This window comes from Oncorhynchus nerka, linkage group LG27 (assembly GCF_034236695.1).
Source record: "Oncorhynchus nerka isolate Pitt River linkage group LG27, Oner_Uvic_2.0, whole genome shotgun sequence".
Lineage (NCBI taxonomy): Eukaryota > Metazoa > Chordata > Actinopteri > Salmoniformes > Salmonidae > Oncorhynchus > Oncorhynchus nerka.
In genome coordinates this window covers 92929535-92954380 of record NC_088422.1, presented here as the reverse complement: position 1 = coordinate 92954380, position 24846 = coordinate 92929535, and the positions used below count along the sequence as shown (strand labels likewise).

Below are 24846 nucleotides of genomic sequence, written 5' to 3'. Positions count from 1 at the left end.
ATCCCAGAATGCATTTCATTATCTTAACATGGTATTGAAACTATTGAATAGTATGATTTATTTAGCTAATTCATTTGATTTATTGTCATCAATACACTAAAATATCATGCTTTTGTAGTGGCAAAAAAAACATTTTGTTTGTGAAACCATCAGTGGGATCATTTATCATATAGCCTAGATTAAAGAAAGATCTTCTTGTCAAATTGTAAATGTGATGGACCTGCGTCAGGGGCGGTATTCAAATCACATAGGGGGCCCACAACTCTGCAGATCGGGGCCCATCACCGGGCCCAGAGGAGGCTATTTTTACAAGACGAAGGCTGGAACACAGCTGGTTGAATAAGACTCTAAATGGGATAGGAAAGCATCCAACAGGAGAGTGTGACTATTGCCAGGAAATAGAGACCGTGGGGCATGTACTGACACAGTGTGGGTAGTATCAGAGGGAAAGATAGAGACTGACATCCAGTTTGAGGGAGAAGGGGATACAGGAAATGAGTTTAAAGAGGATATTGAGTCGAACGTCATTAGATACAGTCCCAAATATTTCGTTATCTTCTTTTTAAAGGAAAACGGGACATGGCAGGTAGGATTTACAATAGTATCTGTCTTTGGCCCACACTCCAGTACAGTAGGTGGCGGTAATGCACCATAAGGTTGGATGCCAACCGCCAAAAAAGCACACAAAAGAAAAAAAATAAGTGGCGAATTTTCGTTGCAGGATTGGAGGACATCGGGAAGAGAATGCAAGCTGCGGTACGGAAACGTCAAAGCAATGCACCTCGGTCGTCAACAAACCCCAGGTTTGAACAGTTTATCTGTGATTAACGTGTTTATATCATCGGCAAGTATTTAATGTTCCCATCTAGCGGGCCAGTGGTTGGAAGGCACCGTGCATGTCGAATAGTCGCCCTGATAAGCCGAAGTGTCTCAGGCATTTGTCTATCAACGAAACGTAAACAATAAAGACTAGGCTACTGTTAGCGGACTGTTAGGCTATTGTTATCACGTTACCGGTTCAATAATAGTTCATTCAAATACAACCACCGCCTGTTTGTTCATTGCTGTTGCTGTAAGACAGGGTTCTCCAACTGGCGACTTGGCCCACGAGTGGTTTTATTTGTCCCAAAAGCTTCGGGTGCTTTTAAACATGTGTACAAGGTGAGCGTTTCATAATTTAAATTCATGTTAGTATTGACCTAAGGCGAATTGATCTAGTCAGAGCTAGATTCCACAAAGCCTTGTCTCGGGTCCACTCTGTTGAAGTTTATCAGAAACCTGCACCGTGGAGTTCAGTCCGCCTGGCTACTGTCAGACAGTGTCAGTAGAAATATACTGTAAAGGCATATCAGTCTGCCACTCAAAACTGCCCCTTGTATTCTAAACTAGGTTAGTTATTGCCTGTGCTTGCTGGCTGAAGTTCTTCTTGCCTTGTAATGTGCTCATGGTCAGTGTCATGTGACCAAGGACAGGGAAGTTGTCAGCCTGTAATGCTTTCGAATGATGGCGGCTGTGAAGGTTGTCAAGCACAGCTATACAATACAGTGTATATTGGCTTTTATATTGCCCATTATTTGCAGAGAGTTAGGAACACATGGGCCTGTACAAGGAATGCATTGGACTGTGTATAGACTGGCAAACAGCCCACTGAATAACATGCATCTTATTTATTTACATGTCCTCGTCCTATTTCCCCCACTGGCGTTAACCTCGGAGGTACATCAAGGCCAACAACACAATAATAGTGATGAATAATACAGTAGGCTACATGAACAGAAAGATAATGACAATGTTATTCATGTGTATTTATATAGGTGTAGGCCTACCGCAGCACTGTTGTGTTCCTACATATTGGCTAATGTCTTCTTCTTACATTGTCATTCTGTATAATGTTGTTTTGGAGTTGGAATTCATACTTCATAATGTGTCTTTCTCTAAAGCCAACCAGAGTCCAAGCCAAAAGGGTCATCAATGAAGAGGCCACAGTTCCACTTTGACCTGTGGTTCTATCTCACCGTACAAAACTGGATACTGGACTTTGGAAGGCCCATTGTAATGGTATGGACAACCTGCTGAGAGATTCCATACCAGGACAGCTTGAAAAAATGTTGCGTATCTCAGGTTGTTCTGGCATTTGGGCTCCAGAGTGGCGCAGTGGTCTAAGGCGCTGCATCTCAGTGCTAGAGGTGTCATTACAGACCCTGGTTTGATTCCAGGCTGTATCACAATCGGCCGTGATTGGGAGTCCCATAGGGCGGCGCACAATTGGCCCAGCGTCGTCCGGGTTAGGGGAGGGTTTGGCCGGGGTAGGCCGTCATTGTAAATAAGATTTTGTTCTTAACTGAGTTGCTTAGTTAAATAAAAAATGTAGTGTGTGGAGTAGGGAATTACCAGGGCCCTCACAATACGTTATCATCACCATGCTTAGGTGCCGATACCATATGTATTACGATTCTCACCATTCTGCTATTTGATACACTATGTCTGCTGTGGAGAGATAAGAGAGAACATGGGGAAATTCGTTTTTATCAGCCATGGAAATAAGTGCTGAAAACATGTTGGCTCACTATTTAAAAAGATGGAGAACAAGCTATAGGATGAGTTTTGGTGAATGAGATTTAGAATTAGATTTTAATCTCTACTTGTAATCAAAGTATTGATATCGCCCACAATAATATTACAATATGTAATTATAGATTTTTTTTATAGCCCCTATCACTAATACGGAGTATGTTTAAGTTCTGAAATTACATTTGTCACATTCATTTATATAGCTCATAAGTACCCTTTTTCATTTTCCTCATTGAAAGACATTGGTTGGAATAATATACTCTATAAGTACATCACATTTCCAGAGTTGGTTGTCTGCTAATTTTGAAGTTATGATGCATTTTATACCACCACCAACACGGTGAATGGGAAAATGGATTCAAATGGAACTTCCTCTACTGGTGATTTGCTGAATGTGCAATCCTAAATGAGGGCTATGATTTATTGAAGACCAATGTCTTTTATAAATGGGTCATATCTTCTAAAGTACCAGAGAGCCACTCTAGAAATTTGACCTGTTTTAAGAGTATAGTGTTCCAAACAATGTCTAAAAATATGCTACATCAATAAAGGTACATTGAGATATTGTTTTATGTTGAATAAATTAATGTTAAAGGCATATTCCATATTTTAAGGCACACTATAAGGCAGGCCTGGGAAACTCCAGTCCTCCAGGGCCTGATTGGTGTCACTCTTTTCTCCATCCCTAGGAAACACAGCTGATTAATCAAATCTCATTCTAAACTGAAGATCATGATTAGTTGATTATTGGAGTCAGGTGTGTTAGCTGGGTCTGGGGCAAAACTGTGCCACCAATCAGGCCCTCAAGGACTGGAGGGCCCATTTGTAATGGTATGGACAACCTGCTGAGAGATTCCATACCAGGACAGCTTGAAAAAATGTGGGTATCTCAGGTTGTTCTGGCAATTGGTCTCCCGAGTGGGGCAGCGGTCTAAGGCTCTGCATCTCAGTGCTAGAGGTGTCAATGGCACTGAGATGTCTGTATCACGTACTGTTCATGGATCATAGGTTCTTACAGGAGGCACTTTCAACATGACTTTCAAAAAGAAAAAAAACATTGTGATGCAAATGTAAAAAGCATGTCTATATCATACTTCCTTCCAATTAAGTGTCTATGTGAGAATTGCCATAAAAATCTGTGATACCTAAAATATTTCAGGGCTGTTCTGGCGTGGAACTACCCTGCTACAATAATATATTTGAGTAAATAACAAAGTGTAACAAACAAATAGCCTAGTTATAGCAGCATTGAAGTCTATGCTATGAATGCAACCCTGTGTTGTATCCATGATTTAATTCAGATCATTCTCCCTCTGGAGTGGTTCCCCCTGAACAAGCCCAGTGCTGGAGACTACTTTCACATGGCCTACAATGTCATCACGCCATTCCTACTGCTCAAGGTGGGTGACTGTCTGGAACCACCAAACACAAACTGCAAGGCTGGTTGATACCGTTTGTTCACAATTGCAGTTGCCCTATAAGCTACAGTGATAATGAAATGTGTACAAAATAATCGCTTTTCAATATGGAATGAATTAATCCGATTCATTTGTGATGCTCACATGCTATACTAAGTGCATGTGTGTGCATGCACACTGACTGTGTGTGTTTACTTGCCTTTTAATGTGTGTGTGTGTTTACTTGCCTTTTAATGTGTGTGTGTGTTTACATGCCTTTTAATGTGTGTGTGTGTGTGTGTGTTTACATGCCTGTTAATGTGTGTGTGTGTTTACATGTCTGTTAATGTGTGTGTGTGTGTGTGTGTTTACATGCCTTTTAATGTGTGTGTGTGTGTGTGTTTACATGCCTGTTAATGTGTGTGTGTGTTTACATGTCTGTTAATGTGTGTGTGTGCGTGTGTGTTTACATGCCTGTTAATGTGTGTCTGTGTGTGTTTACATGCCTGTTAATGTGTGTGTGTTTACATGCCTGTTAATGTGTGTGTGTTTACATGTCTGTTAATGTGTGTGTGTGTGTTTACATGTCTGTTAATGTGTGTGTTTACATGTCTGTTAATGTGTGTGTGTTTACATGTCTGTTAATGTGTGTGTTTACATGCCTGTTAATGTGTGTGTTTACATGCCTGTTAGTGTGTGTGCGTGTGTGTGTGTGTGTGTGTGTGTGTTTACATGCCTGCTACTGTGTGTGTTTACATGCCTGTTAATGTGTGTGTGTGTGTGTGTGTTTACATGCCTGTTAATGTGTGTGTGTGTGTTTTACATGCCTGTTAATGTGTGTGTGTGTGTGTTTACATGCCTGTTAATGTGTGTGTGTGTGTTTTACATGCCTGTTAATGTGTGTGTGTGTGTGTTTACATGCCTGTTAATGTGTGTGTTTACATGCCTGTTAATGTGTGTGTTTACATGCCTGTTAATGTGTGTGTTTACATGCCTGTTAATGTGTGTGTTTACATGCCTGTTAATGTGTGTGTTTACATGCCTGTTAATGTGTGTGTTTACATGCCTGTTAATGTGTGTGTTTACATGCCTGTTAATGTGTGTGTGTGTTTACATGTCTGTTAATGTGTGTGTGTGTTTACATGCCTGTTAATGTGTGTGTGTGTTTACATGCCTGTTAATGTGTGTGTGTTTACATGCCTGTTAATGTGTGTGTGTGTGTTTACATGCCTGTTAATGTGTGTGTTTACATGTCTGTTAATGTGTGTGTGTGTTTACATGCCTGTTAATGTGTGTGTTTACATGCCTGTTAATGTGTGTGTGTTTACATGCCTGTTAATGTGTGTGTGTTTACATGCCTGTTAATGTGTGTGTGTGTTTACATGCCTGTTAATGTGTGTGTTTACATGCCTGTTAATGTGTGTGTGTGTTTACATGTCTGTTAATGTGTGTGTGTGTGTGTGTGTGTGTTTACATGCCTGTTAATGTGTGTGTGTATTTACATGCCTGTTAATGTGTGTGTGCTCTCGTCCCTCTCTGAGCAGCTGATTGAGAGGAGTCCCAGGGCCCTGCCTCGCTCCGCCGTGTACCTGAGCATCATCACCTTAGTGATGGGCGCCAGCATCCACCTGGTGGGCGACTCCATCAACCATCGTCTGCTGCTGAGTGGCTACCAGCTCCACCTGTCTGTCAGAGAGAACCCCATCATCAAAGACCTCAAACCTGCTACACTGGTAGGCTACACCTTTTTATTACAGAAGATATACTTTGTTAGTCCATACGGGATGGAAACGTCTTCTGCTTTTCACCCAACTCCTTCTGATACAATATGACCAAATTTACGGAAGATTATAGTTCTGGGTTAACCAGGATGAATGAACGCATGGTGCCTGATAGAGCTCAAATGTATGCTGTTTCATATCAACCAACAACAAAAATGCTGTTGATATTGTTTGAACATGTTTCTTATTTGATTTATTTTAGATTGATTCGTTTGAGCTTCTTTATTTTTATGATGAACAACTGGGACATTTGATGTGGTATGTGGTCATCACTTTTAATGGAATATTCTCAGCTGCTTACTGTCATAACATGCTATTGGTTGATAATACAACTTAGATTAAAAACTTTTTAAAGTGGTTGAACGAGGACTGTTTTTCAAATTGAGTTGCTTTATATATTGGTCTGTATATCTAAAAAATCAAATGTTATTGTTCGGGTACACATACGTTGCAGATTTTAGTGCGGGTTTAGCGAAAAGCTTAAGTTCAGTGCAGTAATACCGAAAAAAACAATAAGCAAATGCAAGTCCAAAAAATGTCAATAAAGGTATTAAGAAATATTAGAACAAGCAATATCAGAGTCCGATGTATGTATATAATGGTATGGATAGACAATGACATTACGGACAGTATGTGGCTAGAAAAGGTGTGTACAGCAGCAGTTATATAGGATGAGTCTTGACTAGAATACACTATATACATATGAAGTGGGTAAACAGTATGTTAAAAAACATTAACGTGACCAGTGTTCAGTATTTGCAATGAGTTTGTAATAAGTTGACATGAACTAGTTTTCAACTGAGTTCTCTCCTTCTCTCTTCCTCCAGGTATATTCCTTTCTTCATAATCCTCTTCCTCTACTTCACTGGCTGCTTTACTCACGTCAAAGAGGAGAAGACGATGCCCCTGTCTGGTTGGCTACTACTCGGACCCAGTGCCCTCTACTATTGGTCAGTCCCCTCATTACTTCCTTCTTTTGACTTGAGAAATGTTTTCTGAGCAAAGATTTGTAAAACTTTTTAAAAACTTTTTATTTTTATTAGACATATAAGACTGTAAAAACACCAGCAATTCACCTCCAAGTGATTTTAATTTTGGAAATCTGTAGCAAGATATGTGTGATTGTATACAAATCTAAGCAAGTTTTTGAAATATCTGTTTGGGCTTCTTGCAATCAATTTGCAGTCTACAAATTATTTGTAATTATGTTCCGGTCCTCTGACCTCTGCTCAAGAAAGAAATTAGCCTGCGGCTGAATCTAGTTGATGATCACTGTCATAGAGGTTTGCTGAATTCTAATTGATAAATGTACTCCATTATGGGATTAATGTACTCTGATTTATGTCGTACTGAAAGTACCTGAAGTATGGGACATTTCACTGTGTGAAGCATGGCTCAACTCTTAAGTATTTCCTTCTAGAAAGTGAAAGTATCTTGACTGCAGCTCTCACTTCTGCCCCTCTCTCACACCCTCTCAGGTACTTGGTCACAGAGGGTCAGATCTTCCAACTCTTCCTCCTCACCTTCCTAGCTATGGTAGCCACGGTGATCCACCAGCGGCACAAGGGCTCTGTCCCAGACGCCAATGGCCTCTTTCTGTTCGCCAGCTTCTCTGTCACCATGTTCCTGGTGGCCGTGTGGGTGGCCTGGCTGTGGAGCGACCCGGTGCTGCGTAAGAAATACCCCGGTCACCTGTACGTCCCCGAGCCCTGGTCCTACTACACATTACACGTTAAGGACAGCCACGGATAGGAGTGACAACAGGTGAGTGTCCAGTATGATACTAGTTTGTGTTAGCCTGGGTGTCAGTATGATGATACTAGTTTGTGTTAGCCTGGGTGCCAGTATGATGATGCTAGTTTGTGTTAGCCTGGGTGCCAGTATGATAATACTAGTTTGTGTTAGCCTGGGTGCCAGTATGATGATGCTAGTTTGTGTTAGCCTGGGTGCCAGTATGATGATGCTAGTTTGTGTTAGCCTGGGAGCCAGTATGATAATACTAGTTTGTGTTAGCCTGGGTGCCAGTATGATGATGCTAGTTTGTGTTAGCCTGGGAGCCAGTATGATAATGCTAGTTTGTGTTAGCCTGGGTGCCAGTATGATAATGCTAGTTTGTGTTAGCCTGGGAGCCAGTATGATAATGCTAGTTTGTGTTAGCCTGGGTGCCAGTATGATAATGCTAGTTTGTGTTAGCCTGGGAGCCAGTATGATGATGCTAGTTTGAGGTTAACAATTAGTTACCCAGGTTAGGTTTGCATGGAGTAAGGAAAGTAATTATGAGCCGTCCTCCCATCACCAGCCTCCTGTGGAATGGACTAATACTGACTGAATGGATTCCATCAATATCTTGCATTTCTGTAGAATTGACAGGTCTGAAACATTCCTGCTACAGATAAATGGTCTATCCGCTCCAGAATGACATCATCAGCAAGCGCCACATGGAGTGTGGATCGAGCACAGTGTTGTGCTGCATTCTGGGACAGGCCCCTCTTTTCTACAGTTGCACTCCCCCAACCCCATCCACAAGTCTACAGTATGACCATCTTACAGTATGCAATGTTACAGTATTCATTTAAAATTAGACAAAAAAATGAACTCAAAGAAAGGTCAGTGTTGGGTGTACTTGAACATCATTGTATTGCTTCAAGTAAGTTGTTTGAACATTTCAATATCAGATATTTTTAGTAATAAACATTTTTTACTCCACTTTGTGTATATTGTGTTTATGAACTTTGAAGACATGCATAATTGTACTTGCAAATACTGTATAACAGACATCATCATCAAAGTTACTCCATAATGAAGTAGGTCATATGTCTCCTATAGCAGATTTACATTTGACATTTCAGTCATTTAGCCGATGCTCTGACCCAGAGCGACTTACAGTAGTGAGAGTATACATTTTACCTTTTTTTCTTACTGGTCCCCCGTGGGAATCGAACCCACAAACCTGGCACTGCAAGCACCATGCTCTACCAACTGAGTGGAATACAGAGTACACGCCAGATGTAGTGGGGTAAACACATACCAAATTGTTATATGAAGTATTAGTACATGGCTGGCTTGATAGACAGTGTCCTCTAGTGGTAATGTTATATATTGCAGCTACCTCAGGAAATGTATATATTATTCAGTGTCATCACTATTCTGTCATCTGTCCTTTCACTAGACATAAAATGGTATTGAATTGAAACGGGGGAGTTCTATTAGTTGAGCAAGATCAATCATACTTACGCCTACTTTTAATATAGACAAAGTTACTTATGTTACTGAAGAATTTTACTTTTGTAATTAAACTATTATTTTCATATACTGTAACTTGTCTGCTAATGGCCACGCTGTGTAGTTTAACATATCCTGGTTGTCATATCAGATAATAAGGTAGTGATTAGTATCACAAGTATTTGATAGAAGAGAAAGGGAGAGGATAATATGATCCCTTGGATCCACTATCTCAGTTTCCACAGCAACCGGTATTAAATAACATGTACTCCGTGGTGGACTTTGAACCGGCAGGCAGATGGGTGTGGAGACAGGTAAGGTAAGCCATTTGCATTCCAGGAAGAGAGATATCTGACTACAGACATGGTAAGAAAAAACCATTTAATTGTTTTGTGTTTACTCATTTCTGTACATGTTTAGGCCAATTCATGGTGTATTGTGTTTTTCCTCAGGCTAAATTCCTGTCAGGAACTCAGATCAACGGTAAGGTGTGCTATATTGTTTGCTAGCTTTTCTTTTGGTGTGTGGGAGGTCACATGGGACATAAATAATGTCATTATTTTTCAATAAATTGATATTGAACAGTAGAGTAAAATGTTGTGACAAACTTTGAGAGCAATGTCTTTTTAAAACGGGCATTTTAGAAAATAATCCCAATTGAGGTTAAAAGTATGATTTACTTATTTCTCTATACTTGTGAGACAATAACATTTTAATTGCCTCCTTGGAGAGGAGAAACATTGTAATATGCACTGTTTTTAGAATGGATTATCATGATTTGTTTTTTAGTTTCTTTTCACCCAGCACATTAGTGCATTATATGCCTGTTTTTCCTCTCCCTGTAGAGTTCAAGGAATGTTTCTCCTTGTACGACAAGAAGCGCAAGGGGAAGATTGAAGCCAAGGACCTGATCACAGTTATGCGCTGTCTGGGGACGAGTCCCACCTTCGGTGAGATCGACCGACACCTGCAGGTCCACAAGATAGGTACGCCATCAAGGGCCCCTCACTTACCCTGGGGGCATCTCAGTACATTTAAGTCATTTAGCAGACGCTCTTATCCAGAGCGACTTACAAATTGGTGCTTTCACCTTATGACATCCAGTGGAACAGCCACTTTACAATAGTGCATCTAAGTCTTTTAAGGGGGGGGTGAGAAGGATTACTTTATCCTATCCTAGGTATTCCTTAAAGAGGTGGGGTTTCAGGTGTCTCCGGAAGGTGGTGATTGACTCCGCTGTCCTGGCGTCGTGGGGGAGTTTGTTCCACCATTGGGGGGCCAGAGCAGCGAACAGTTTTGACTGGGCTGAGCGGGAACTGTACTTCCTCAGTGGTAGGGAGGCGAGCAGGCCAGAGGTGGATGAACGCAGTGCCCTTGTTTGGGTGTAGGGCCTGATCAGAGCCTGGAGGTACTGAGGTGCCGTTCCCCTCACAGCTCAGTAGGCAAGCACCATGGTCTTGTAGCGGATGCGAGCTTCAACTGGAAGCCAGTGGAGAGAGTGGAGGAGCGGGGTGACGTGAGAGAACTTGGGAAGGTTGAACACCAGATGGGCTGCGGCGTTCTGGATGAGTTGTAGGGGTTTAATGGCACAGGCAGGGAGCCCAGCCAACAGCGAGTTGCAGTAATCCAGACGGGAGATGACAAGTGCCTGGATTAGGACCTGCGCCGCTTCCTGTGTGAGGCAGGGTCGTACTCTGCGGATGTTGTAGAGCATGAACCTACAGGAACAGGCCACCGCCTTGATGTTAGTTGAGAACGACAGGGTGTTGTCCAGGATCACGCCAAGGTTCTTAGCGCTCTGGGAGGAGGACACGATGGAGTTGTCAACCGTGATGGCGAGATCATGGAACGGGCAGTCCTTCCCGGGAGGAAGAGCAGCTCCGTCTTGCCGAGGTTCAGCTTGAGGTGGTGATCCGTCATCCACACTGATATGTCTGCCAGACATGCAGAGATGCGATTCGCCACCTGGTCATCAGAGGGGGGAAAGGAGAAGATTAATTGTGTGTCGTCTGCATAGCAATGATAGGAGAGACCATGTGAGGTTATGACAGAGCCAAGTGACTTGGTGTATAGCGAGAATAGGAGAGGGCCTAGAACAGAGCCCTGGGGGACACCAGTGGTGAGAGCGCGTGGTGAGGAGACAGATTCTCGCCACGCCACCTGGTAGGAGCGACCTGTCAGGTAGGACGCAATCCAAGCATGGGCCGCGCCGGAGATGCCCAACTCGGAGAGGGTGGAGAGGAGGATCTGATGGTTCACAGTATCGAAGGCAGCCGATAGGTCTAGAAGGATGAGAGCAGAGGAGAGAGAGTTAGCTTTAGCAGTGCGGAGTGCCTCCGTGATACAGAGAAGAGCAGTCTCAGTTGAATGACTAGTCTTGAAACCTGACTGATTTGGATCAAGAAGGTCATTCTGAGAGAGATAGCGGGAGAGCTGGCCAAGGACGGCACGTTCAAGAGTTTTGGAGAGAAAAGAAAGAAGGGATACTGGTCTGTAGTTGTTGACATCGGAGGGATCGAGTGTAGGTTTTTTCAGAAGGGGTGCAACTCTCGCTCTCTTGAAGACGGGAGGGACGTAGCCAGCGGTCAGGGATGAGTTGATGAGCGAGGTGAGGTAAGGGAGAAGGTCACCGGAAATGGTCTGGAGAAGAGAGGAGGGGATAGGGTCAAGCGGGCAGGTTGTTGGGCGGCCGGCCGTCACAAGACGCGAGATGGCATCTGGAGAGAGAGGGGAGAAAGAGGTCAGAGCACAGGGTAGGGCAGTGTGAGCAGAACCAGCGGTGTCGTTTGACTTAGTAAACGAGGATCGGATGTCGTCGACCTTCTTTTCAAAATGGTTGACGAAGTCATCTGCAGAGAGGGAGGAGGGGGGGAGGATTCAGGAGGGAGCAGAAAGGTGGCAAAGAGCTTCCTAGGGTTAGAGGCAGATGCTTGGAATTTAGAGTGGTAGAAAGTGGCTTTAGCAGCAGAGACAAGGAGGAAAATGTAGAGAGGAAGGAGTGAAAGGATGCCAGGTCCGCAGGGAGGCGAGTTTTCCTCCATTTCCGCTCGGCTGCCCGGAGCCCTGTTCTGTGAGCTCGCAATGAGTCGTCGAGCCACGGAGCGGGAGGGGAGGACCGAGCCGGCCTGGAGGATAGGGGACATAGAGAGTCAAATGCAGAAAGGGAGGAGAGGAGGGTTGAGGAGGCAGAATCAGGAGATAGGTTGGAGAAGGTTTGAGCAGAGGGAAGAGATGATAGGATGGAAGAGGAGAGAGTAGTGGGGGAGAGAGCAAAGGTTGGGACGGCGCGATACCATCCGAGTAGGGGCAGTGTGGGAAGTGTTGGATGAGAGCGAGAGGGAAAAGGATACAAGGTAGTGGTCGGAGACTTGGAGGGGAGTTGCAATGAGGTTAGTGGAAGAACAGCATCTAGTAAAGATGAGGTCGAGCGTATTGCCTGCCTTGTGAGTAGGGGGAAGGTGAGAGGGTGAGGTCAAAAGAGGAGAGGAGTGGAAAGAAGGAGGCAGAGAGGAATGAGTCAAAGGTAGACGTGGGGAGGTTAAAGTCGCCCAGAACTGTGAGAGGTGAGCCGTCCTCAGGAAAGGAGCTTATCAAGGCATCAAGCTCATTGATGAACTCTCCGAGGAACCTGGAGGGCGATAAATGATAAGGATGTTAAGCTTGAAAGGGCTGGTAACTGTGACAGCATGGAATTCAAAGGAGGCGATAGACAGATGGGTAAGGGGAGAAAGAGAGAATGACCACTTGGGAGAGATGAGGATCCCGGTGCCACCACCCCGCTGACCAGAAGCTCTCGGGTGTGCAGAACACGTGGGCGGACGAAGAGAGAGCAGTAGGAGTAGCGGTGTTGTCTGTGGTGATCCATGTTTCCGTCAGTGCCAAGAAGTCGAGGGACTGGAGGGAGGCATAGGCTGAGATGAACTCTGCCTTGTTGGCCGCAGATCGGCAGTTCCAGAGGCTACCGGAGACCTGGAACTCCACGTGGGTCGTGCGCGCTGGGACCACCAGATTAGGGTGGCCGCGGCCACGCGGTGTGGAGCGTTTGTATGGTCTGTGCAGAGAGGAGAGAACAGGGATAGACAGACACATAGTTGACAGGCTAGAGAAGAGGCTACGCTAATGCAAAGGAGATTGGAATGACAAGTGGACTACACGTCTCGAATGTTCAGAAAGTTAAGCTTACGTAGCAAGAATCTAATTGACTAAAATGATTAAAATGATACAGTACTGCTGAGGTAGGCTAGCTGGCAGTGGCTGCGTTGTTGACTTTGTAGGCTAGCTGGCAGTGGCTGCGTTGTTGACACTACACTAATCAAGTCGTTCCGTTGAGTGTAAAGTTTCTACAATGCTGCTATTCGGGGGCTAGCTGGCTAGCTAGCAGTGTTGATTACGTTACGTTGCGTTAAAAGAACGACAATAGCTGGCTAGCTAACCTAGAAAATCGCTCTAGACTACACAATTATCTTTGAAACAAAGACGGCTATGTAGCTAGCTATGTAGCTAGCTAAGATCAAACAAATCACACCGTTGGGACTGTAATGAAATGAAATGAAAATGTGATACTACCTGTGGAGCGAAGCGGAATGCGACCGGAATGCGAAAGTTCTATTCAGTAGACGTTGGCTAGCTGTTGGCTAGCTAGGAGTGACTCCTACGTTAAGGACGACAAATAGCTGGCTAGCTAACCTCGGTAAATTAAGATAATCGCTCAAAGACTACACACTCTAAACTACACAATTATCTTGGATACGAAGACAGCAAAGACAACTATGTAGCTAGCTAACACTACACTAATCAAGTCGTTCAGTTGAGTGTGGGAGAGCACCCTACAGTGCTACGGTAGACTGTGAACGTTTGCTAGCTGGCTAGCTGCTGGGCAGATAGGAGGACGACGAAATACGATAATTACGCAATTATCTTTGATACAAAGACGGCTATGTAGCTAGCTAAGAAGAAATTGCTAAGATTAGACAAATCAAACCGTTGTACTATAATGAAATATAATTAAATGTAATGAAAAGTTATACAACCTGCAGACCGAAGCAGACCGGATGCGACCGCTCGCTCCAACCCGGAAGTAACTCACTAGACTGACTTTACCCTCGGGGACATCTCAGTAGTGTGGAGTGATTTACCCTGGGGACATCTCAGTAGTCTAGAGTGACTTACCCTGGGGACATCTCAGTAGTCTAGAGTGACTTACCCTGGGGACATCTCAGTAGTCTAGAGTGACTTACCCTGGGGACATCTCAGTAGTCTAGATTGACTGACCCTGGGGACATCTCAGTAGTCTAGAGTGATTTACCCTGGGGGCATCTCAGTAGTCTAGAGTGACTTACCCTGGGGACATCTCAGTAGTCTAGAGTGACTGACCCTGGGGACATCTCAGTAGTCTAGATTGACTGACCCTGGGGACATCTCAGTAGTCTAGATTGACTAACCCTGGGGACATCTCAGTAGTCTAGATTGACTTACCCTGGGGACATCTCAGTAGTCTAGATTGACTTACCCTGGGGGCATCTCAGTAGTCTAGATTGACTGACCCTGGGGACATCTCAGTAGTCTAGATTGACTTACCCTGGGGGCATCTCAGTAGTCTAGAGTGACTGACCCTGGGGACATCTCAGTAGTCTAGAGTGACTTACCCTGGGGACATCTCAGTAGTCTAGAGTGATTGACCCTGGGGACATCTCAGTAGTCTAGAGTGATTTACCCTGGGGACATCTCAGTAGTGTAGAGTGACTTACCCTGGGGACTGGTCTAGGACCTCAGTAGTCTAGATTGACATCTCTGACCCTGGGGACATCTCAGTAGTCTAGAGTGACTGACCCTGGGGACATCTCAGTAGTCTAGAGTGACTTACCCTGGGGACATCTCAGTAGTGTAGAGTGACTGACCCTGGGGACATCTCAGTAGTCTAGAGTGACTGACCCTGGGGACATCTCAGTAGTGTAGAGTGACTGACCCTGGGGACATCTCAGTAGTGTAGAGTGACTGACCCTGGGGACATCTCAGTAGTGTAGAGTGACTGACCCTGGGGACATCTCAGTAGTGTAGAGTGACTGACCCTGGGGACATCTCAGTAGTGTAGAGTGACTGACCCTGGGGACATCTCAGTAGTGTAGAGTGACTGACCCTGGGGACATCTCAGTAGTGTAGAGTGACTGACCCTGGGGACATCTCAGTAGTGTAGAGTGACTGACCCTGGGGACATCTCAGTAGTGTAGAGTGACTGACCCTGGGGACATCTCAGTAGTGTAGAGTGACTGACCCTGGGGACATCTCAGTAGTGTAGAGTGACTGACCCTGGGGACATCTCAGTAGTGTAGAGTGACTGACCCTGGGGACATCTCAGTAGTGTAGAGTGACTGACCCTGGGGACATCTCAGTAGTGTAGAGTGACTTACCCTGGGGACATCTCAGTAGTCTAGAGCAGGTATTTTCAAACCCCCCAGGGGTACGTGCAATGACGTCAAGGGTACGCCAAATAAAAATATGATTCACATAAAAATTAATTAGCACATTTTCAAACCGTCCATTTAGATTTCCCAACGGGGCTATACATTTGGGAGAGGTAGCCTTGTCAAATAATTAACATCCAAACACATTAACCATTACTCTCTTGCAGGAATTCCACTAACGGTCCATATGTAGCTGCTGCTCATTCTGTTTGCTCGAAAATTGATTAATGGACAAAAGAAAGTACGGCCTGCGTCCATAGACACATACCAGCTCTACTGGTTGTACTGCTACTACCAGCAGTACTACACCTGCACCTGTCGACGACACAAGTTGTTCTGCTTCCACGAGCACATCCAATGCTAGCATCAGTAATTCTACATTTGTTGTTAGACCAGCTAGCATGAACACTGACAATTGTAAATCTGATGCAGCCGAAGAGCTACTACCCCCTTAGCCGGGAAAGCACCGAACAACAGACAGGGACGTTGGACCATCGAAGAGGCGCAAATATGATGAGAACTACATTGATTTGGGGTTCACTTATATTGGGAGTAGTGCCTTTCCTCAGTCACAGTGTGTTATACGTGCAAAAGTACTATCTCACAACTCGATGAAAACTTCACACTTGCGCAGACATTCAGAAACAAAACATGCCAATTGAAATAAGCAACAGGAGTTTTGAGCAAGAATTAAGAGGACTTTCAATTAGTAAGACATGTATAAAAGCAACAGATACCATTAATAAGAAGGAGCTAGAAGTGTCTTATATGGTGAGCTACCGAGTGGCTTGGACAGGCAAGCCCCATACTATTGTGGAGGACTTAATTCTTCCTTCTGCCGCGGATATGGCTGGGACAATAGGCCCAAAAAACTATACAGACAATGTCTTCATCAAACAACACCGTTTCACGATGCATCAGTGACATGGCAGGAGATGTTTTGAAACAATTACTGCTTCACATACAAGCCAGTGGCGGGCCTGGCATATGTCCGTTATGTTTATGGGGGGTCAATTAAGGAAGACATCTTCTTCTGCAAACCACTGGAAACCAGGATAACAGGAGAGGATGTTTTTTAAGTATTGGACAGCCTTGTGACATAAAATGTACTTTGGTGGTCAAGATGTGTTGATATCTGTACTGACAGGGAGACATAGTGGAGTGGTAACGCGCGTGTAAGTAGGAGTACACTGCAGCATCCACCGAGAGGCTCTTGCTGCCAAGGGAATGCCTGACAGCTTGAAATACTTTTTGGACACTACAGTGAAAATGGTTAACTTTGTTAAATCAAGGGCCCTTGAACTCTCGTGTATTTTCTGCACTATGCAATGATATGGGCAGCGACCATGTAACGCTTTTACAACATACAGAAGTGCGCTGGTTATCAAGGGGCAAAGTATTGACACGTTTTTTAAAATTGAGAGATGAGATTAAAGTTTATTCCCTTGTCTGACCGCTTGCATGAGTTTCTCACACGGCTGGCCTATCTGGGTGATGTTTTTTCTCGTTTTAATCATCTGAATCTAGGATTATAGGGACTCTCTAATACAACCCAACATTGCAGAGTTAGGTGCATCCTTTCAAGCACACCCTTCTCATTAACCTGTTGTGAGTAATTCACAATTTTCGATGAACCAATAAGGTTTTATGTAAGATGGTTAAATAAAGAGCAAAATGATTTATTATTATATGTGCCCTGGTTCTATAAGAGCTCTTTGTCACTTCGCATTAACCGGGTTGTGACAACTCACCCATTCTGAGGTTTAATACATGTATCTTATAGTGTGTGTGTGGCAGGCTTACAATGATGGCAACATACAACATTTGAGAATGCACTGACCCTGGTACTAGAGGGGGTACGCAGCTGGATGTTGAATGTTTGAAGGGGTACAGGACTATAACAAGTTTAGGAACCACTGGTCTATAGCCCTCAAACTCAACTCTGGACCTCAAAGCCTGCTCCACTGCATTTTTTCATTGTTCCCCTCTAATCAGGGACTGAATTAGACCTGGGACAGCAGGTGTATGCAATTCATGATCAGGTAAAGTAGAAAACCAGCAGGCTCCGGACTTGGTAGGGTAAGAGTTGAGTAACCCTGGTCGAGAGTGACCTACCCTGGGGGGAATGTCGATAGTCTACAGCAAGTCTCTCCAACCCTGTACCTGGAGAGCTACGGTCCTGTAAGTTTTCACACCAAACCTAATCTAGCGCACCTGCTTCTAATAAGTAGCTAGTTAATAAGCTGAATCAGGTTAGTTACAACTGGGGTTGGAGTGAAGAGTAGCTCTCCAGGAACAAGGTTGGGAGAGCCCTGGTCTAGAGTGACTTACCCTGGGGGCATCTCAGTAGTCTATAGCAGGGGTATTCAACTCTTACCCTACGAGGTCCGGAGCATGATGGGTTTCCTGATCTACCTGATAATTAATTGCGCCCACCTGGTGTTCCAGGTCTAAATCAGTCCCTGATTAAATGGGAATGATTTTAAAAACCACAGTGGAACTGGTTGAGTTTGAGGGTTCTAAAGGGACTTCCTCTCCTTCACCACGACCTGTTTAAAGGTCAGGGCAGATGAAGGGAACAAGTAGGGAAGCGGAAGACATTAGAATATTGAGGCGGCTCTAGACACCTGTTGATCTAGCCGTACTGTTTATGAATCGTAGTGAGGTTTTGGCTGTAAATTATTTAGTAGGCAGGCAAGCTGCTACTTGGGGGATGGGTAGAGGGAGAAGTTGTCACATTGAGTGTAACCTACACGTTAGCTGAAATCTGTCCCAAGCTTGTTCCAATTACATTTATTACATTAAAAAAAGATGTATCTTCTCTCAGCTCTTCATAATTGCTGCACTGAACTTTTTAACCTGGGGGAAGTACTGAGAAAACCAATTAACTGATTTGGTAATGTGAAAAAGGCTTTGGTTAGAACACGTTTGACTCAACAGGGTTTTTTCCCCATCCATCCCCAACTTCCCGATTTACAATATTGAACAGAATGTTTTTCTGAGAGTCAAAAAGTTTGCCTACTCTGTTACTCTGAACTTCATGCCCATTTGCAGTTCATTATTTTACACATTAAACAGACAGCCCAATTCTGATATTTCTTTCACTTTTTTTTTTACCAATCAGATCAGCGCTGAAAAAGATGTGAAAAGATCTGATGTGATTGGTCAAAAGATCCATTAGTGGGAAAAATATCAGAATTGGGCTGTCTGTGTAAATGCAGCCATATTGACACACTCCACTACCCTAACAAGTTATTTTATTGAAGTAAGGAATAACCAACCATGCTCAGTACAGTTGTATGGAAATATACAAGTCGGCCATGTAGCAGATAACCAGTCACTTTAACAGCAGCATTTAGGCCTATTTTGGATCAATGGTGCCCTTTGCAGGTGATTAGTTCTACTAATATCCGTCCTTCTCCAGAAAAGAAGGGCGAGCTAGACTTCTCCAACTTCCTGACCATGATGCACCGGCAGATCCAGCAGGAGGACCCCAAGGCGGAGATCCTGGAGGCCATGAGGATGACGGACAAGCAGAAGAAGGGCTACATCCTGGCCTCGGAGCTCCGGGCCAAGCTCACCAAGCTAGGAGAGAAGCTGACTGCTAAAGAAGGTAGCCTACAATGTGTTTCTATCACTAGGGGTTTTAGCTGTCGTGGATTAAGACAGGACTAGATATAATGCCTAATGGAGCCTCTATTGAAAATGCCGTTTAATGCAGGAGCAGTAGGTAGGCTTAATCTGGGTCTGGGAAACTGGCCCTGAAAGTGCAGCTCAACAGTCTGAATTGGCTCCTTCTTACAATCTCTTATACATCATCTGCACTGATCTGAACAGATGGTAGAGGTAAACAAAAACAAAAAAGTCAAATATAACTGGTATAACTTTACCTGGTATTAGTTTATCAGTTCAGCTCTTTTAACCCTTTACGCTTGGGTTGAAAATGGCAGATTTGTACACTGATAAACACCTAAATTGGAACTCAGTGTCTGTACAGTAACGTGCTATACATGACATCAGAGCTCAGGCTCTGTGCTTCACAGCTTTGTCTGGGTTTTGACTGAAAGCCGATCTGAACTTGAGCACTGCAGAGACAAGAAGTTGCCCCCATCCCTCCAGCTAATTGGGCAACTTTTTAAATATGTTTTGTCTGCGTGAGGGAAATGTTGTAAATTAAGAGGACTCTATGTATTTTGAAAGATAAAACGTTGAGGATTATAATAAATACTGCTTTGATGTCATACAAGCAAGCCTAACACCCTTGAGTCCAAATGTGCACTTCACATTTTCATGTCGTAAATCTAATTTCATATACAGCGTTTATGATCACCATGTTTGTTGTATAGTTACAAGAAGACATGGCGTCATACCCTGGTTTATTTTTAACAGAATGAGCCTGTCTGTCTACAGTGAAGAACATTTGCCTTGGCACATGCACCTGAATGCACTCATGATGCCTTTATATAGACTGGTTTGGTTGTTTAGCAACAACCGCGCAACCATGGGGTTGGCTTAGATTGTTGAAATTTGATTTATTGAAAACACAAATCAATTTGCACAATGAGCACTTGTCTCTCAAATACATTGTTACAGTTGTTGTTTAACAATCTAGCATATGTTTGCCATATTAGCAGAGATATGACATCTGTCCAAACACCTCAAAACAAGACATGTTATCAAGAACAAAATAAAACTATCTGAAATTAGCCAACTACAATTCCCCTCATGCCAGGTTTTTTTCATTGTAGGTAGCTATCTGGCCATCCAGAATCACAACACGACTTCTACCCCATTGAATCACGTGCATCATTTTCGTGACGTTGTCAGCTAGCCAGTCTATGCGCGCCAAATGTACGATACGTTTCCCTAAATTGCATTGTGAAATCCTAACACTTTCATGTCATATTTTATTACTTAGCTTGTCATGTTGGCAACAGAACAAGCTTTCAAATGATTCCCATCTGACCCAGATCGCGATTTTCATAAAGGACCGTTCTTGGATTGCTTAAACAACAACCGTAATTGTGTGATTGCAGGGATGCAGGGTTGTGTTCCAAACAAAATAACTACACGTGTCCTCGCTCTAATTCCTCAACGGCACAGCTAGGAGCTCAAAAAGGCATCTTACAGTTGAAGCCTTTTCTTTGAGTCATAAAAGTGCATTGACATTTCTTAGGAAATGTGCACACTTTGGAGAGCAGTTACACCTCTCTCTCAAACCTCTTATTGTTCTGTCTTGTGTTGCAACACATTTTACAGGAATATTATCATGTTACTGAATGTATCCAGAGTATTTCACATTTTGTTATGAACAAATGTGGCAAAAAAGTACATCATGTAAAATGCACATAAAATCAAGTGCTTGGATTCAGTCTTGTCAGGTAAACTGTTGTCCTCACCTGTTGGTCTAATAATCTTTAAACTGTTCCCTTTCAATTTGTACCATGCAAATGCATATTCTTTTCATATTTCTTCTGTAAGAAACATGTCAAGGTCGCCCTAACCAGTTCCATCCCAGGCTGTGTCACAGGCGGATGTGACCGGGAACCCCATGTTGCGGAGCACAATTGGCCCAGCATCGTCCGGGTTAGGGGAGGGTTTAGCTAGAGGGGGATTTCTCATTGTGCTCTAGCGACTCCTTGTGGCGGGCCGGGCTCTGACACATTGGTGCGGCTGGCTTCCGGGTTAAGCAAGCAGTGTGTCAAGAAGCAGTGGCGGCTTGGCAGGTCATGTTACGGAGGACGCGTGGCTCCCGACCTTCGCCCCTCCCGAGTCCGTTGGGGATTTGCAGCGATGAGACAAGATCGTAACTACCAACTGGATATAACGAAAAAGGGGGTACATTTTTTTATTATGTGGCCCTATCCATAGGCCAATTCACAGGAGTGTAAAGGGTTAAATGAGTGCAGAAACAAGGCCACTTTAGACTGTTGTGATGCCCCAAGTGACTCCAAGAGAAATTTAATTGCTATCTGTCCCAGTGGGTCAAGTCATCCTCATTCTGCAGGCTCTAGTTTTGTCTAATCTTGATTATTGTCCAGATGTGTGATCCAGTGCTGCAAGGAAATACCTAGTTCAGCTGCAGCTGGCCCAGTACAGAGCGGCACGTTTTGATCTTAATTGTAATCAAAGGGCTGATATAAATACTATGCCAGTCTCTCTTGGCTAAGAGTTGAGGAGAGACTGACTGCATCACTTCTTTTTATAAGAAACATTCATGTGTTGGAAATCCCTAATTGTTTGCATAGTCAACTTACACACAGCTCTGATGCACGCACTTATCCCACCAGACATGCCACCAGGGGTCTTTGCACAGTCAACTTACACACAGCTCTGATGCACGCACTTATCCCACCAGACATGCCACCAGGGGTCTTTTCATAGTCAACTTACACACAGCTCTGATGCACGCACTTATCCCACCAGACATGCCACCAGGGGTCTTTTCACAGTCCCCAAATCCAGAACACATTCAAGAAAATGTACAGTTTTATATAGAGCCCTTATTGCATGGAACTTCCATCTCATATTGCTCAAATAAAAAGCAAACCTGGTTTCAAAAATCAGATAAAGCAACACTTCGCGGCACAACGCCTCTCCCCTATTTGACCTAGATAGTTTGTGTGTATTGACATGGAGGCTACGTGGTGCCTGTTTAAAATGTATGTAGTTCTGTCCTTGAGCTGTTCTTGTCTAATGATGTCTAATGATGTTCTGTATTATGTCATTCTGTAGAGAGTAGAGTAGCTGCTGCTTTTGCAACATCTAATGGGGATCCTAATAAAATACCAAACACCAAATGTGTCAACACATACATTAACTGATTCTTGTGTAAATTTGCAAATGATAAAACACATAATTTAAATGGAGTTAATTTTTTAAAGTTTCTACCTGCTGACATACTTGTTGTTGGTCCCAGATCGGCGAATGAACATGAAGTTGTTTCCCTGTAACCTTTGCAGTGGACGAGCTGTTCAGAGAAGCCAACGTGAAGTCTAATGGCAACGTGCACTACGAGGAGTTCACCAGGATGGTGACACTACCGCCAGTGGATTACTGAGGGACAGGAGGAGATGACCTCCTTTATGACAGGGAAGCATGGTCATGGAAGGGACCTGGTTATGCATGCACTGAGCATTACCCAACCACCTGCATGCACTGAGCATTACCCAACCACCTGCATGCACTTCATTTATTGATCATCTAGGTTTGTGTCTATTGTACGCTACTTTCTAATCATTTATACAAGTGCATTTGATGAATTAAATCAATGTCTTTTTTAAAATGTTTAATTGGGGGGTTTTATTTGACTTGCTGTAGGAAGAGTATCTGCTGAATGTGCAATATGTAATGGACATTAAAATAAACACAATCAACTAAAATATCCCTTTCCATTGAGTTTGAAACTGTGTGTTGATGTTCTAGGTGTAGGATTGTATAAATGTAGTTTACATGGTGCAGTCATCCAAGCTCTCAGACAAACCATTGAAACTGTGTGTTGATGTTCTAGGTGTAGGATTGTATAAATGTAGTTTACATGGTGCAGTCATCCAAGCTCTCAGACAAACCATTGAAACTGTGTGTTGATGTTCTAGGTGTAGGATTGTATAAATGTAGTTTACATGGTGCAGTCATCCAAGCTCTCAGACAAACCATTGAAACTGTGTGTTGATGTTCTAGGTGTAGGATTGTATAAATGTAGTTTACATGGTGCAGTCATCCAAGCTCTCAGACAAACCATTGAACTAAAACGTTGTGCATGTTGTTTGTTCCTCCCACAATATTCTTTACAATAACAATTTAAGTCAATATTTACATGTCATAATAACCTAATTATTCAACATCATTAGTAGGAATATATATATTTTTAAATACTAGATATGTAGGAAGGATTTGAATTCTTTGCACACATACTGGGCATTTTGTCAAGTGTGCAACTGCAGCCTGCAATTCGAGGGGCATTATTTGTGCACACAACATGCATTTTGGGCGTAAATTACATGTCAAAGGAATTCTCTGCCTAATGTATTGTCAGTAAGCATATATTATTTTTCCAAGAATGCAATGCCATTTAATTTAGTCATCCAATATTGCTAATCCATTAATAATGAGTGCAGGAGGGCAGGAAGAATATGTGGAGAATATACATGGAACTGACCAAATGAAGGAAACACTTGAGTAAATGAGGGATACAAAGTATATTGAAAGTGGGTGCTTCCACACAGGTGTGGTTCCTGAGCAATTAAAACATCCCATCATGCTTAGGGTCATGTATAAAATTGCCCAGTTGTGTGTTATTTTGGCTACCAAGCTAGAAGACATCTCTGTGACTTTGAAAGAGGATTGTATAAAGGAATGGTGCAGCATGTTTAGAAAAACAGAGAATGTTCAGACAGAAACCATTGAACACTAATGGTTCTGGTGTAGGATGCCAGTGGTGGTGCAGTCATCCAAGCCATCAGACAAACCATTGAAACTGTGTGTTGATGTTCTGGTGGATTAGAGTTCTCTCAAAAACATTGAAACTGCATCCCTGTTCTAGGGTAGAATCTGCCAAGACATTGAAGCTGTTCTGGGGGCACGTGTGGTGTGTTTTCCTTTATTTTGGCAGTTGCCTGTACATCTTCATTTCATCATGACCCAGCACCCAGCGTTTCCCAAACTCGGTCCTGGGGGACTCCAAGGGATGCACGTTTTGATTTGTGTCCTAGCACTACACAGCTGATTCAAACAACCATAGCTTGATGATGAGTTGATTATTAAATCTGTTGTGCTCATCCAAGGACAAACCATTGAAACTTGATGATGAGGTGATTATTAAATCTGTTGTGCTAGGGGCTCTCAGAAAACCATTGAAACTTGATGATGAGGTGATTATTAGAATCTGTTGTGCTCATCCAAGCCCTCTCAGACAAACCATTGAAACTGTTTGTTGATGTTCCCTAGGTGAGGTGATTATTAGAATCTAGTTTACATGGTGCAGTCATCCAAGGAAAACCATTGAAACTGTGTGTGATGTTCTAGGTGATTATTAGAATCTGTTTACATGTGCAGTCATCCAAGCTCTCAGAAAACCATTGAAACTGTGTGATGATGTTCTAGGTGTAGGATTGTTAAATGTAGTTTACATGGTGCAGTCATCCAAGCTCTCAGAAAACCATTGAAACTGTGATGATGTTCTAGGTGTAGGATTATTATAAATGTGTTTACATGGTGCAGTCATTATTAGAATCTGTGATGCAGTCATCCAAGCTGCTAGGGGGAAACCATTAAACTTGATGATGAGGTGATTATTAGAATCTGTTGTGCTAGGGGGAAAATAAATGTAGTTTACATGGTGCAGTCATCCAAGCTCTCAGACAAACCAACTTGATGATGAGTGTGATTATTAGAATCTGTTGTGCTAGGGTATAA

The 24846-nt window shown here is 43.3% G+C and overlaps 2 protein-coding genes across 6 annotated transcripts; both read left to right on the top strand.

Annotated features, from left to right (window-relative positions):
* The first annotated feature begins 675 nt into the window (after positions 1–675).
* Positions 676–8455, top strand: LOC115117160 (ceroid-lipofuscinosis neuronal protein 6-like). 4 transcript variants are annotated; one of them, XM_065012333.1, is made up of 9 exons: positions 724–803; positions 1082–1161; positions 1941–2058; positions 3873–3971; positions 5513–5701; positions 5952–6007; positions 6577–6699; positions 7228–7513; positions 8111–8455. In XM_065012333.1, exons 2-8 carry the CDS (start codon positions 1151–1153, stop codon positions 7499–7501), a joined length of 870 nt encoding a protein of 289 aa, XP_064868405.1. In that variant the 5' UTR covers positions 724–803; positions 1082–1150; the 3' UTR covers positions 7502–7513; positions 8111–8455. The 4 variants fall into 4 exon arrangements, with proteins under 4 accessions (XP_064868404.1, XP_064868402.1, XP_064868403.1 ...); XM_065012332.1 differs by lacking the exon at positions 1082–1161 and having other exon boundaries at positions 676–803; positions 8142–8455; XM_065012330.1 differs by lacking the exon at positions 1082–1161 and having other exon boundaries at positions 676–803.
* Positions 8456–9255: 800 nt separating this feature from the next.
* Positions 9256–22824, top strand: LOC115118381 (calmodulin-like protein 4). Of its 2 annotated transcripts, XM_065012335.1 has the most exons (5): positions 9256–9337; positions 9424–9454; positions 9817–9957; positions 18857–19045; positions 22395–22824. In XM_065012335.1, the coding sequence occupies exons 1-5, from the start codon at positions 9335–9337 to the stop codon at positions 22490–22492; spliced, it is 462 nt and encodes a 153-aa protein (XP_064868407.1). In that variant the 5' UTR covers positions 9256–9334; the 3' UTR covers positions 22493–22824. The 2 variants fall into 2 exon arrangements, with proteins under 2 accessions (XP_064868407.1, XP_064868406.1); XM_065012334.1 differs by lacking the exon at positions 9256–9337 and having other exon boundaries at positions 9400–9454.
* Positions 22825–24846: the final 2022 nt, after the last annotated feature.